The following is a 14,380-nucleotide window of genomic DNA, read 5'->3' on the forward strand; positions in this document are numbered from 1 at the left end:
AGCAGGATTACCTAAAGCACATCCCTCGGGGCTACATCCAGGCGGGTCTTGAAAATCTCCAGAGAAGGGGACTCCACACCCTCCCTGGGCAGCCTGTTCCAGTGCTCTGTCACCCTCACCGTAAAGAAGTTTTTCCGTGTATTTGAACGGAACTTCCTATGTTCTAGCTTGTGCCCATTGCCCCTTGTCCTGTCACTAGGAACCATTGGAAAGAGCCTGGCTCCGTCCTCCTTAAACCCACCCTTTAGATACTTGTAAAGATTAATCAGGTCCCCCCTCAACCTTCTCTTCTCCAGGCTAAAGAGTCCCAGCTCTTTCAGCCTTTCCTCATAAGGGAGGTGCTCCAGTCCCATAATCATCTTGGTTGCCCTTCGCTGGACTCGCTCCAGTAGTTCCCTGTCCCTCTTGAACTGGGGAGCACAAAACTGGGCACAGTACTCCAGTTGTGGCCTCACCAGTGCAGAGTAGAGGGGGAGAATGACCTCCCTCGACCTACTGGCCACAGTCTTCCCTATGCAGCCCAGGATGCCATTGGCCTTCTTGGCGACAAGGGCACACTGCTGGCTCATGGATAATTTGCTGTCTACTAGGACCCCCAGGTCCTTCTCCTCAGAGCTGCTTCCCAGCATGTCCGCCCCTAACCTATACTGGTGCTTGGCATTCTTCCTTCCCAGGTGCAGGACCCTACACTTGCTTTTGTTGAACCTCATTAGGTTCTTCTCTGCCCAGCTCTCCAGCCTGTCCAGGTCACGCTGGATGGCAGCACGGCCCTCTGGAGTGTCGGCCACCCCTCCCAGCTTGGTATCATCAGCAAACTTGCTGAGGATACACTCTGTCCCCTCATCTAGGTCATTAATGAATATATTGAACAAAATTGGACCAAGAGAGAGTTTAAAACTCTTGCAAAAGCCACCCAACATGGCAACAGGGACTCTACACACAGCTAAGCAGATCAGAAAGTGTAACATCTAAGCAATTTGAATACAACATGCAGAAGCTGATTGCAAAAGCCAGTTTCTTCAAACATATGACGTGTGAAAGATCTATCTTTTATGAAAAGGGAAAACATTTTTCTGTCTTCTTTGCTCTCCTAAGAGAGGTTAAGAAAGACCTTAACCATTTCTCTTCTAGCCTTACACTGATGTGTTAACTTAAAGTCTTAAAAAGTGTAAAATGGGATGGGAGAATGTCAGGAAAAGGGGGAGGAGGTAAAAAATCCAACATTCCAACTGCTTAAATTATCTTCATCCGATACTGCAATTGCAAATAAACAAAGGTCCTCCTTATGGCTTACGGCCAGAACATCCACAAAAGTTTACTTGTTCATTCCGGAAAAATCATAATTTCTACAAAGATAATTAATTAAAGAGAAGAATATCCCCTCCCATTAAAACTTCAAAATGTGTCCACAGTTATAACGTATGTCAAAATATAAACAATTTGAGTTTCAGCATGAGAACTAAAATCACTACACGAAGAGGGAAGAAGTATTTTTTAAATGGACAGATTGTTCAACAGTTTATGTCTCACATTTCCAATGTTTAGATAAAGGAATTAGGAGTGGATAAACTGTGTAATTTACTGGAACGGGGCAAACTAAGAGCTGAGGGGAAGAGGGTGTAGTTGAGAACTGAAGAATGCGTCCATTTTGCTGTTCAAGGAGATTAAACTTTCATTAAGACAATATATTAAAAAATACAGGTTTGCCCTAGAGTTCTAGGCTAAAACTTTTGTGTATTTTGTATTTGTTTTTACTATCTTAAAACAGGTAGATGTATTTTAATTATTTTCTTTGTGTACAACTTCTGAAGTATTTGGGAATTCATCTGGTTAAAATAAAATAAAATACAGTGAACAAAAGGAATGCAAGCAGTACAGCAACGACAGTTTACCTTCTGTATCCAGCTAATTCATGTGCAAAACAGTTCCTAACACACAGCATAAAATAATGCAGAACTGAAGACACAGAAGAATTATTTTTTTATGCTACCCATTTTAGAAAGGTAACTTGAAGATCAAGATTAGATTTGAGAAAAGTTCTACAGCTTATTTTTGGGGCCAAACAGGGCTCAGATTTCATTCCATGCTGTAACATTTATTTTAATTAAATGGCTCTCTAGAATGACGCAATGATCATGCAATTCTGATGTGTGTCAGAGATTTGTTTTGTTCTTTTCTTGGGGAAAATTATAAGAGTAATGGGGTTTTGCTTCATTTATATCAGAATTAGAAAGGATTCTTCTGTGACCAAAATGAAGGTTTATGTTTAAAAATTCTAATATCCACAAAAAGGTCAGATTAATACATACTTTCTGCATCTATCCAACTATCTAACTAATCACAATTAGTATACAATCACAAAATTACATTTTTAGCAAAAATAACTTCATTTGCTGTATTGGAAGAAAGATCATTTGGTAAAATACAGAAACTAAATCATATTGTTGATTAGAAAACACAATACTTCATTCACTGTGTGAAAGTAATTTTCATATTTTTGCAGACAAATACCAAGTCTTCACGCACAGAATCGTCTGCGTATTTGCACAAAATGTAACAACTGAAGATGAAAAGAATTTTTTTGCACTGTATGGTCATCCTGGTTTTCATAAGCAGAGTTCACTGCCATAGAGAAATGTGCAGTAGTTCAGAAAGAGCCAAAAAATACCCCATGCAGACAAGTATGAAAAACTAACATACAGAACTATAACAACTGAAAACTTCCAAAATATTAATCCTCATTTTGAAAGATATTAACTGATATTTCGTGATCAGAAAGTGTATCAGGGAGCACCATATGAATAGTAGCCTGCTTAGCTTCTGGTTGAAGGCAAAGCTTTAACACCTTGCTGCAAAAAATTACAGCCTGCAGAGATGGGCAGTATGTCTTGGCATAGTGCACCTTGGCATCACATTATTCATTTATGTGTTTCTTACCTTCACCACTTTCCATGCCTTCTACAAAAATACCACCACACTGGGGCAGAATCCAGAATCGGCGCCTGTAACGATCTTGACCGAACATCATTGAACGCAAACAGTGTGAAGCTTCAAATAACTTCTTTCTGTACTGGCTTTGTTGCTGTTTTAAAAAAGGGAAAGCATTATAATTCAATAAGGGAAAAAATCCATTATAACAGAAAACATCTCCTGGCTGCCAGACTGAACAGAACTACAGGGGTCACACGAGGAGGCTCTCTTAGAGATTTTGTGCGTGTTTTATGTGATATCCTACTCACGACTTGCTGCCCTGATGATTCTTCTTTCAGGGCTCCCTTTAAAAAAAAAACAATTTAATCACTTCCTGGTTTAGCTTAAGTTTATCAGTCTTCCTTAAAAAACACATTTTGCAATGGTAGGTCCTGTCTTTTGAATCCTGACTCTCAGAGAACAACAGGATAAAAATGTCATTGCACAAGAACAGCTGAAATCCTATCAATTATACAGTAACAGCAAATGGTAAACAGAGCACTGGAGATAGCTGATACTGCAGCTCCTGATGGGAAACTAATGAGGTATTTTAACTGGTTCATAAAAGAATGAGAACAATAATGTCTGAAAATAAATTCTGTATTCAAACACAAAGAGTTCTCGGGGGGGTGACGGGGGTGCGGCACAGGGGGAACAACAAGAATTTGAATTTCAATTTGTTTATTCAATTTTTGCTGTGCTAAATTGACACTCCTGGAAGTCAGGTGTAATTCTGGACTGCTAATTTCTTGCCATTTGGAACATGAGAGAAACCAAGAGACGAAGTTTTAAATGACAAACTTTCTAATACGCAGAATAAAAACATGGGCCAGGAGTACCCCTATCTACAGCATTCTATTTGTCTCGTTTACATTTCTCCTCCTATTCCATTGGTTCAAAGCCTGAAGCAAAGAGCTCTCTGTACTGGCTTGGAACACAGCTGCAGAAATTAGGCAACTGTAGGAGGGAACAAGAACTGCAGTCGTTCATTTAAGAGAAGAGTCATTGCTTCTCGTACACAAAATTTATTATCACTTTCTAAGATCAACAAAACAGAAGTATATCAATAAGCTTCAATAAAAATTGTAACACCTTTTATTCTGAGACGTGCAAATATATTACCATCAGCTTTCTAACTGTCTTTTGAGTCAGATCCACTTACTGCCACTAGACTAAACTCATAACTCAGGTGTCACGAACAGCAGCATCATTCACGTTTTCACAAAACAAAAGCCAATGCTTTCTTCAATTTATATTAAGTTGGAGCACTGAAAATGATGGTTAACTTTCTAACTCATGACATCCAGTGATCAAATCTGTAGTATAACAAAGACAAATGACCTCTCACCTTTGTCAGTTTTTCAATCTGCTTCTCCAGTTCTTCAACACTTGCTGTCTGGTCCCCATCATCCTAAAAATCATCAAATACACTGTCACGCCAAATTTATTTCAGGATGAAATCATACTGCCATGCCTTACTAATATTACAGTAAAAAGACGTAACAGAAAATGAGAGGCCAATTCTAAGGGTAAAAAAGTTGAAATTTTGTGCTTGTTCAATATACTTGACTAGGAACAACGTAACCAGAAAGAAGGTATATATTGAATCTTTCTAATCCATTCCAGATGCAGACAAAGGAGAAAGCTCATGGCCAAATGTTCGCTGAAAACATTCTTTTACCAGAAGAAATAATTCAGTTTGTACATGAAACACTTAAGACTATAATCTAAGTTTCTATGAAGGTTTTTGGATATTCAAATTTATTTCTAAGCATTTTTCATGCATGAAATAAAGGGATCTGTCAAAATCTTACCAACCAGTCTTTGCTCAGTGCACACTTGCATTTTATTTCAATGACTACCAGAAATCGTACAGCGACTTTAAATTACAAGTCTGCTATAAGAGTTCCAGTATTATCTTGCTGATTTTTGAAGAGGAATACACCTGTGATTAAGTCTGTGGTTCACTTCTTGACACAAATTAGAGTCATTTCCAGAAAAAGAGGTTTCATTTAATTCAAGAAAGTTTTCTGGGATAACAGTAAGTTTCCAAAAGAATACAACCAAAATCCCAGGAGCTCCTAATCACCTGCACCGTAAGATACTACTGTGGTCTTATATTTCTTGGCTCTGTAGAAGTGTACCAGAGTGAAATACCACATATAGCATGAACGCAGTGGAACATCCGTTACATCAGAAAATTAATCTCTCTACATGAGTTACAGGACTTTTATCTACAAAATGCCCAGTGCACCAAAAAAGGAGATTGTACTGAAGGGAAAAAAGATTAAGAAATGGATGTGAGATTAGACACCTAAATATTACTTATTTTTAATTCTGAAGTATCAATTTGAAAGAACTTCGTGCTACGCCTCCAAGGTATTCTCTTAAATTCATTATAGTACTTCAAATAAATCCGGAATAATAGCACAAAGGGCGGTTCCTACCCTAGAAAGTAGCTGGGTTTCTACTGAAGAGTGTTTGCAAAGATTTGAATTCAAAATCATGTTGATACGTGCACTGTTCAAGCAGCGATACCCACAGCACCCATAAAACCTTACTCTGAACTTCAATAACCTTGCATAAATGGATCATTTTCTGGCAAACAGTGCACTACCCAGGGTGCTAAAATGTCATATTCTGTATCGCTTGTCTCTCTTATCAGGTTTCATCCAGGAGAGAATTCTAGACTTCTGCAGTGAATCTTACAGGCCTGTGGCACTTCTACTAAAAATGTTTTGACTATTGTAGGTAATTCTAAACGAGCTAAAAATGTTTCAGTGATCCTTCCTGCATCTTATCTGATATCGACTAGTAAAATTTATCACCTTGTGATCAAATACTGTCGGGCAGTGACTACCCTAGAAAAGTTATGAAAAAAAAATATACACAGGAAGGTCACAGACAAGCTTTAAAATAGATAATGTTAAATATAACTTTGCATTTCTGTATTATTTTGTTAATTAATAAATGACCTTTATTTTTCTCTAAGAGAAAATTACAGTTACGCTCATTTGCTAACAAAGCTGCAGCTCTCTGGATCTGTTACAGCCTTTCAGAATTTCAGAGAAATTTAGACTAAGTCAAAACAAGTAAGCAGGGAAAAAACAGAACCAAACCCAAAACAAACCAAACAAAAAACCCCCTACCAATCCATACTATAATAGCTATCAAAAAAAAGAAAAAAATACCCCAGAAAATAAACTTATTGCAAAAATTTAAGAACACCGGAAATAAGTTGTTCTTCCTTCCTTTTTCTCATGAGATTTTGGGGAAGCAGTGTCATATTGTAGAGAAACAGAAGGAAAAACAAGTTTTAACTTATTAGTTAATTCAGTTTCACTATACTTAAAATATCCCACCTCATCCTCACAAACTTCTGCCTTCTTTCCTTTTTTATCTTCTTTGTCTTCTTCATCCTCATCATCCTCATCTGCCTGATCATCGCTGTCGTCATCGTCGTCGTCATCGTAATCACTGTCCCCCCCCTTTCGCCTGCGCTTGCGGCCTGGTGTCGGTGTTTCCAGGGAGTGCTGCTCCTCTCCTGCGTCACCACCCCCTGTGGCATCTCTTTTGCCAGTTTTCTTGGCATGAATGATCCTAAGCCTTGAAAGACACGACAAGGGGTGAAATTATGGAGTATGTCTGCAGCAGAAACGTACCTTTCTTTCTGTGCGATTGAAAGTACATCACGCATTTTGGATTGAAATTAGCTCTTCTGTTCTAATATGACATTGTATTTTCTCAATATTTATTGCCATTAGTCAAAAAGAAAAATTCAGGTTATAAAGCCCCTTAAGCTTCTTATTCAGTTCTGAATAGAATTTCTGCTTCTCCCAGGTGAATTTTATTGTGTAACTGTTCAGAAGAAATGAAACACAAGAGGGATTTTTAAAAGTCAGGAAAGACAATTAGAAGAAAGAACCATTTCAACTTCCTTATCTTTTGTTTTATGCATTTAAGAATATGATCATAAAATACCTGTGTCGGGGGGGGGGGGGGGGGGCGCGCGGTCGGAGAAGGCAAAAATCCTCAGGAGAAGGCAAAAATCCTCAGTTGGAAGGATGAAATTATTTACATTTGCATGGCAAGAGCAAGGTTCATTTATTTTTTTTTCATTTCAGATTTTTATGCGTTTTTAGTTTATTATATATTACCTGACTTTAGTTCTTTGGGTGATCTTTTCATTCTAGGACATACTTTTCTGAGAAATCTTAGCTACCTAACTACTAGGAGATTACTCCATCAAACTCTCATTTTTCCTTTTATGAAAGAAAAAGGAAACTTACATACCAGTAATTATGGTTGTAGTAGACCTTCTTCTTCTATAAAAACCCTATAAGACAAGATTCCACACAGCAAAAATTATAGTTCCACCTATCGGGGAGCTAGCAGGCAAACATGCTGAATCACAGGAGGTATAAATAGCCAGGCCTAACCAGTCACTTATAATGCAGACCAAAAATGCAACTGACTTGGAAGAGAGTCATAAATGTGTGTAGGAAGGACAAAGATTTTTGTAAGAGATGACTGGAAGAAGGTAGGATGGGAAAAGTAGAACAGTAACGACAAACACAATTACCAGTACGTAATTTTTCCTTGTCGCACTTCTCTCTCTTCCCATCCTACAAAACAATATTCCATACAGCAAGTGGCTACGGGTGCAATGAGTTGTGGCAGCTCCCGGGCACGCGGACCAACGCGTCCGCCTCCGGCACCGCCCTGACAAAGCCAGGCTCAAGGGCACAGACCGAAACGAAGCTGTAACCGCGCAACTGGTAGCAGCATTTTAAAAAGACCTTTAGCAAGAAATCATCAAGGGAACTTTTGTTTGCTTGAAAACAGCTGGACTGTGGTTGGTTTGTTGTTGTTTTGGGGTGTTTTTTTGTTTGTTTGTTTTTTAAGGGGGGGGCTTGTTGGGTTTTTTGTTTGTTGTCGTTTGGGTTTTTTGGTTTGTTGTTGTTGGTTTTCAATGCACTGGTTAATCCACCAGAGAATTTAGGAAGTTTTACGCTTTTATTTTTCCAATACAAATGGAGTTTTAGTTATTTTAGCTATTTAAAATAATTTTTGATGAAAAAAAATTTCTCAAGCCCCCCAGTGAATTTGGAAGCAAGTAACACTTTCAGGTTGGGTGCAAAAAATCTTAGTCTCACTGAGTATCAATACTACTCAGGCTTCCACTGAGTTAAGTTTCTTAGACAAAAAATCTTCCTTTTTACAAAGATAACTTCCAACCATCAAATCTTCTTCATCTGGACTGGAAATTCCCGCCTATACACAGGAATTAACTATCAAACAAAGCCACTAGTCAATGACTGGACTGACTGCTGCCTGACTGCATAATTTTAGAGACAAAATAGATAATCTTGAAGACGATTCAATAATTAATAAAGATGGCAGGTGGAAGTTCAACAACCAGCAAACACCTCTTTCATGTACCTAAAAGAAATGAGAAGAAATAAAAAAGGCTCCTTTTGCTGAAAGCAAAACTAGAGATATAATGCTGTCGAGGACTAAAGGAAGCCTGTGCTACAAATTATAAGGACGGAAACGAACCAAAAGATGCTCTCTTTCAAAGCACAGAAGCATAAGGCGGCAGCAGTCAGCATCCAAGGTAGCGCAGAGGCAGAAAGCAGTGAGAGCGTAACTTAAAAAATGTTCAGGTATTTCAAGAGGCAGCATAATTTTCCTGCTGCTACCTAGATATATGGCTCACAGAGAAGAAAACCTTCACTCAGAAAACTGTTTCATCTTTCTCGCTTTCAGGTATATACCAGAACAACATCTGCAACTGCTGGGAGAATTATAACGTCTATTGGCGTATAAAGAGTGTGTGTGACCCATCAGATAATTAGATGTGTGGCTTAAGATCATAAAAGGAAAATTCACCTTTTGACTTAATTTTCATGCCTTCTGCATAGTTTTTGCGCATGAATATGAAGTAGTAGCAAGGCAGAGAAATTCTAAACATCATACTTTAAATGCACTTTTAATATACTTCAGCTTGGGTCTCAAAAACGAAAGTTTCCCAGATCAGCATTACCACCCCCTACCCAAACTCAGGGTGTAATTTCTTCCCTCGTGTAACACTGCTTTTGATATACCATCTTCGTTTACAGTTGAGATGGCCTCACTGAAAAGAAATTAATTTACAAGGAGTATGCCATACTGGCATGTTAAAAAGAACATTGTTGAAGTGGAAAACCTCGTTCTGCAGTATTTCCGGTCTTGTAAGGAAACATATACTACTTAATCCTTCAAGTAGCTGTATTTCATTTTCATTCCCTTTTATATTGATCAAGCTACAAGAGATGCCAAAGAGAAGACATGTAATGGAAATAGGAGATGCTGAGTTTATGATGATGTAGTTATAAAACAGCTGAATCACCTCAGGTGAGACAGTCTTCTGACTACAGCTGTGATACGAGAAAGCACAACGAAAGACAAACTAAGTGTGTGAGACAGGTGCCTTCACAAGAACGGCGATTAGTATCAAGATTCACGTCTAAATGTGATAGAGAAGGAATCAGAGTCAACCTCTCACTGACCATCGGCCCATCAGAAACAGTCCAGGCAGCTCAGAATTCAATTTCCGACCATATATATTATACTTATTAAGGAATTCTGTTCAACATCCCTGAGATGGGGAAAAAGAAAAAAAAAGAAAAAAGAAAAAAGGCATTCCTATAGGCATTTATACAATGGTGGGGTTTTTTTCCAATCTTGTATTATAATGTTGGTTTTTTGTATCTTGCAGACACTGGCTTTCATATTATCTTTTTTGTCCCCCTCCCCAGATATCCAGTTGTGGAGTTAATCTCATAAAAAGTGAGAACGTAGACAAAAAAAAAAATCACTACGTGAAAACATCTGATACAGGTAGAGTCTCTTCTCATCCCACTTGGGTATGCTCCGAGACAGCCTGGACACACTGGTGTGGAGACTGACCACAATGAGCACTGGCAAACCAGGCTGAGATGAAATAAATCCATCCCTTGGCATCCTTCATTCTACCACTACACACTTCCCACACACGACAGGCTTATGCTGAGGGTCGTGTGAAGGTCTATATGCATATGGAAGGAGTACACAGCCGTTGATCACATGGCGAGTAGTCAAGAAACCAGATACTCCTATGCAAAACTATTTGGGACTGGGATGCTTAGAAACCAGACTGAGCTTTTGAAATGGATGGGGGAGATAACATACATAAGAATGAAGTCTAGAAGCAGAAAAAAAGACCTAACAGAAGACTGAAATAGACAGATTTCTTTTCAGAGAAGCCCCAGAACAGTTGTAAGACTTAATGAAAAACACCAACTGACATAATAAAGAAGAAAACACTGTCTAAATTTGATCGAAGAAGGCTCTTCTAAAAAGCTCATCAGAAATTCATGAGAAAAAGTGGAAAATCCAAGGATTTTGAGCCAGAGAGATGAAACAAGTCCAGTGAATTCAAAGAAGCAGAAGAACAATGTTTCTGAGCACTTCCACGATACTTACGCTCAAAAATAAGGACAGAATTACTGGAACCTAAAATCCACACGAGAGGAAAACACAAGAAATAGAGAAATGACTGTAGAAAGGAAGAGGGGCTTGGGACTTCAGGGTATTTTGCCCACTATTTGAAAGGGAAGAAGAGGGAGGTCATGAGGAAAAGGGAAGATCCTACATCTACAAGTACTTACAGTTTGATGGAGGGAGAGAAAGACTAGGCAGTCCCTAAGGAGACAGGACAGGTAAGGGTCCCGCTCCACTAATGGACAGTTGGCTACATCAGAAATGCAGAAACACTTTTAAAACTGTTTCCCATAGAAGGGATACAGATGAAGACAGGAAAAGGTATTTGGATTGTCATTAAAGATAAAATACATTAACCCTGTGCAGACTGAGGTCTGCAGTATTAGTAGAGAATTTCTTTTATTGGTCTAATTTTTTTCCTCTACCTCCCTCTTGTCCTTCTTCTTTACTTCTTTCCTTCTTCCTTCTGAGATACATTAAAGGGAAAAAAGGGAGACATAAGATTAGAAACACAAGTACCTAAAGAAAGGACTAAGAAAGGATTCACTGTTCCTAGTAAGAGGTAAAGATGACAGGGGTGGGGTGGGAGGGAGGGAGAAGAAAATAAAAAAGAGTCTGGCTATGTATTTTCACCCCCTGTGATTCATGAACTTTATGCCTTCTAGCTTCCTGGTTAAGGTGGAGCCTTTATGCTTGCTGTATGGAATTTTGTCTTGTAGGATGGGAGAACAGTGGATATGAATCTTACAACCCTTAAAAAGTTCCAATTTTACCTTACATAAAAATATAAAAAATATCTCAAAGTTTGCATTCTACATATGATCCCTAGGTATAGGGAACAACTCAATATTGACAGATGGGAAACACTAAGTTAACATAATACAAATTAGCAAAATTCAGTTGGTAATTGTTTTATGAAAATCATTTCTTCTTAAAATGCCTTTCAGAATGAACGTTGGTAATTATGGTAAGTCCAAATAAACTTTCATAATGACAACAGCAATTTGGCAGCTCCTGTAATATTACAATTAAGAAAAATTTTACTTTCTTCCAAAGAATACACACCTTGTGACTTTGCTCCGATTTTGAGGGACACTAACACTCTAAACCTCATGCATCTTTAATAGATTTAAAAGACTAGTGCTGCACCATTCTAAATCCACATCCATCTTATTTGAGCAGTTCAGTTACTAACTCCTTGGTAAACCTGTAATTTGCATCAGTCGATTCTGTCCTTAGAACCAACTGCCTATATAACAGCATATCTGAGCAAATGAAAAAAGCAATATATTGTAATATATGAAGAAATTAAACTTACTTCCGAAGTTTGCCTTCAACCATCCATTTATCTCTCCTTAAGTTTGACATATAATCAATGTTTTTATCAATTTCACTGTCAAAGACAAAATAATCCATTAACTGTGAACTTACATATCTTTTTCTGACAGACATTTACATACAGAAACTTTGTCTCAAGGAACTGTCTTGGAGAAATGTTTACAATTAAAAATAAATACTTTTAAAGCTAGGAAATTCCGATACTAGGAATGCCGATGTAGCGTACTGCTGTGTCTATATCAGGCAGTCTTTATTTACAGTATCACGTAAGCTTTCTTTCCATAAGACGCATGTCATTCAAAGAATTCGACATTTCTTTCAATAGCTCTAATCCAATGTCAAGCCTCTAGATGTATTTGCCACAAAACATCTAGCCCTCTGCTGAGATGCAGGCTATCACTGGTACAGCTGTGGTATTCTACCTAGGATTCATGTGATCTACCACCTAATTTTCACTGCAGAAATGGAAGAACCAAAAAAAGTGCTTCAGGACAGTGACCGTCTGCGAGCACACTTCTGAGACATCCCAACCTCAAAAATTTAGCAGATTATGGTTGTTTCTATGATGAAAATATAGAAACGCAAGTTCTTAATGATCATTTCTACATATCTGACTTAACAGTTGGTCATCTGCAATAAGATGAAGTTTCTTACTATGATGAATTTGATGAGTGCAGATTACCTCTCTTGCGCAGTACGTACATAGGGGTTTTTTCAATTATGAAACACTATACATTACTGACCACAAATGAAGTATACACTTTCTGGAATTACTACCATGATAACTCAAGCTTGCCACCTCAGCTTATGACCCAAGTTAAAAGTATTTAGACAAAAGAGGTCTTGAAAACCAAAAGGAAAAAAGGGAAAACAGAGTACTGCAGAACCCTTATACGGCTCTTCTAAATTATTCCCTAGAACTGTTAATAAATTTCTTTATAATCAACCTCATCTTTTACTCCGCAAAGAGCTGAAGAAATTTTGGTGCAAGCTTTGAAAACAAACTTACAGACCAAACATGGAAAAGTTCTACTCTTCCATCGTATCAGAATTGCATAAATGTAAGGAGCAGTAACAGCAAATTTCAGCTTTCATTGTAAGCACACGAAGAATCCTCTCGTAACAGAACACAGTGTATACAGTATTTTTGAACTATTACGCTTTTATAATTTTATTTTTAGAGACCTATTTGGGAAAAATCTTACCTTACTACACTTTTGCTGCATGCTAACTCATTGACAAGAAAAGCAAGTACTGATGCTTTCTGAGCTGGAGTATGTGCCTGGAAAGCTTTTGTCTTCAAGCTTTCTGTCAGCTCAGTTTGCCCACAGTGAGCCTCCATGAATATCTGCAGAATCTCAGACACATTATCTCGATTGATACCAACATTCAGCAAGTGTTCCCCAAGAATAGTTTTAGCCTAAAAAGAATAGAGAGGTTTTGAACAATCACATTTTAAAATATTATTTTCCTCTGCAGGCTACATTATTGTTTCTAAAACAGTGGGGTGGTTTGTCTGCATTCTTACAGAAGGACTTTAATCGGGATTTTTCTTTAAAATTATTCAAATGTAAATCTTGAATAGAGTAACAAATTAGAATGTCATCACTTTGAAGTTTTTAAGAGCAGAGATAATATTAATGAAATAGGTTAAATGAAAAAAGACATGATCCAACTGGGACGTGATGAACACTGTTCTGTACAATCATGCTATCTAGAGTAGAAAAGAGATATGCTGGCTTGGAAAAGAAGGATAATAAGAAAGAGTATCATGAATGAATCAGAGTTTTGATGAAGTGATGTAGAGAGCAGACTGTGGAGAAAGAAACGGCAATATTCACTGAAAGCATAACATGAGGATAAGAATAAAAGGGGAGGGGAAGAATTAAAAGACCTGGCTACAGATGTGACAGTACCTTTCAAGAGGTCCAACTGAAAATGTGGGAGGGTAGGGCAAATGCACATAAATATATCACTTCTGGAAAATGGGAGGGCAGACAGGGCGCAGAAAGTCATTGAGTAACATTAGAACAGTGATACCAAAGAGAAGAAAAAAGAAAGGGAATGGAAATCCAAATCAGAGAGGTGTCAAAGAAGCACTAAGAAGAACGCATTCATAAATACAGGGTGTTCGTTATGGACTTTTTTCCTTCTTTTTTTTACCTTGTATCCTGTAACGAGTCCCGGATCACAAACAGCTGCAGAGACAAGCTTTACAAGCAAGTCTTGTACTTCTCCCATGCTGTCCCCTATGTTTAGCAAACCCTCTTGAAGAATGCTCAGGGAAGGAACATCCACATTCACATCAAAGCCAAGAACTTTACCGAAGTTACGCAGGAACTGCACTACCATGAGACAATCTGAAAATGTGCTTCCATCAAGAACAAGACCTGGGATGCGAGGCAACTCTGGCAAAGGCTGAAAAAGACAGAAAAACAATGAAAGATTCAGTAGTATATTTTCAAAGAAAACTTTTTTGATCCTAGCCAGAGAAATTGGTTGAAACTTCCACATGACCTACAGCATGACAATGCTAGAAGGTAAAAGC

The 14,380-nt window shown here is 38.0% G+C and overlaps 1 protein-coding gene across 21 annotated transcripts in view; it reads right to left on the reverse strand.

Annotated features, from left to right (window-relative positions):
• Positions 1–14,380, reverse strand: part of BAZ2B (bromodomain adjacent to zinc finger domain 2B) — a 150,979-nt gene that overhangs the window by 10,697 nt on the left and 125,902 nt on the right. For all 21 annotated transcript variants that reach the window (XM_074596138.1, XM_074596128.1, XM_074596123.1 and 18 more), the window contains 6 exons: positions 13,996–14,250; positions 13,038–13,252; positions 11,813–11,887; positions 6,333–6,576; positions 4,319–4,381; positions 2,938–3,082 (listed from right to left, as the gene is read on the reverse strand). In XM_074596138.1, the coding sequence (XP_074452239.1) occupies positions 2,938–3,082; positions 4,319–4,381; positions 6,333–6,576; positions 11,813–11,887; positions 13,038–13,252; positions 13,996–14,250 (997 nt within the window). The remainder of the gene's footprint in view (positions 1–2,937; positions 3,083–4,318; positions 4,382–6,332; positions 6,577–11,812; positions 11,888–13,037; positions 13,253–13,995; positions 14,251–14,380) is intronic.

The sequence above is a fragment of the Larus michahellis genome, chromosome 7, assembly GCF_964199755.1.
Source record: "Larus michahellis chromosome 7, bLarMic1.1, whole genome shotgun sequence".
In the NCBI taxonomy this organism is placed as follows: Eukaryota; Metazoa; Chordata; class Aves; order Charadriiformes; family Laridae; genus Larus; species Larus michahellis.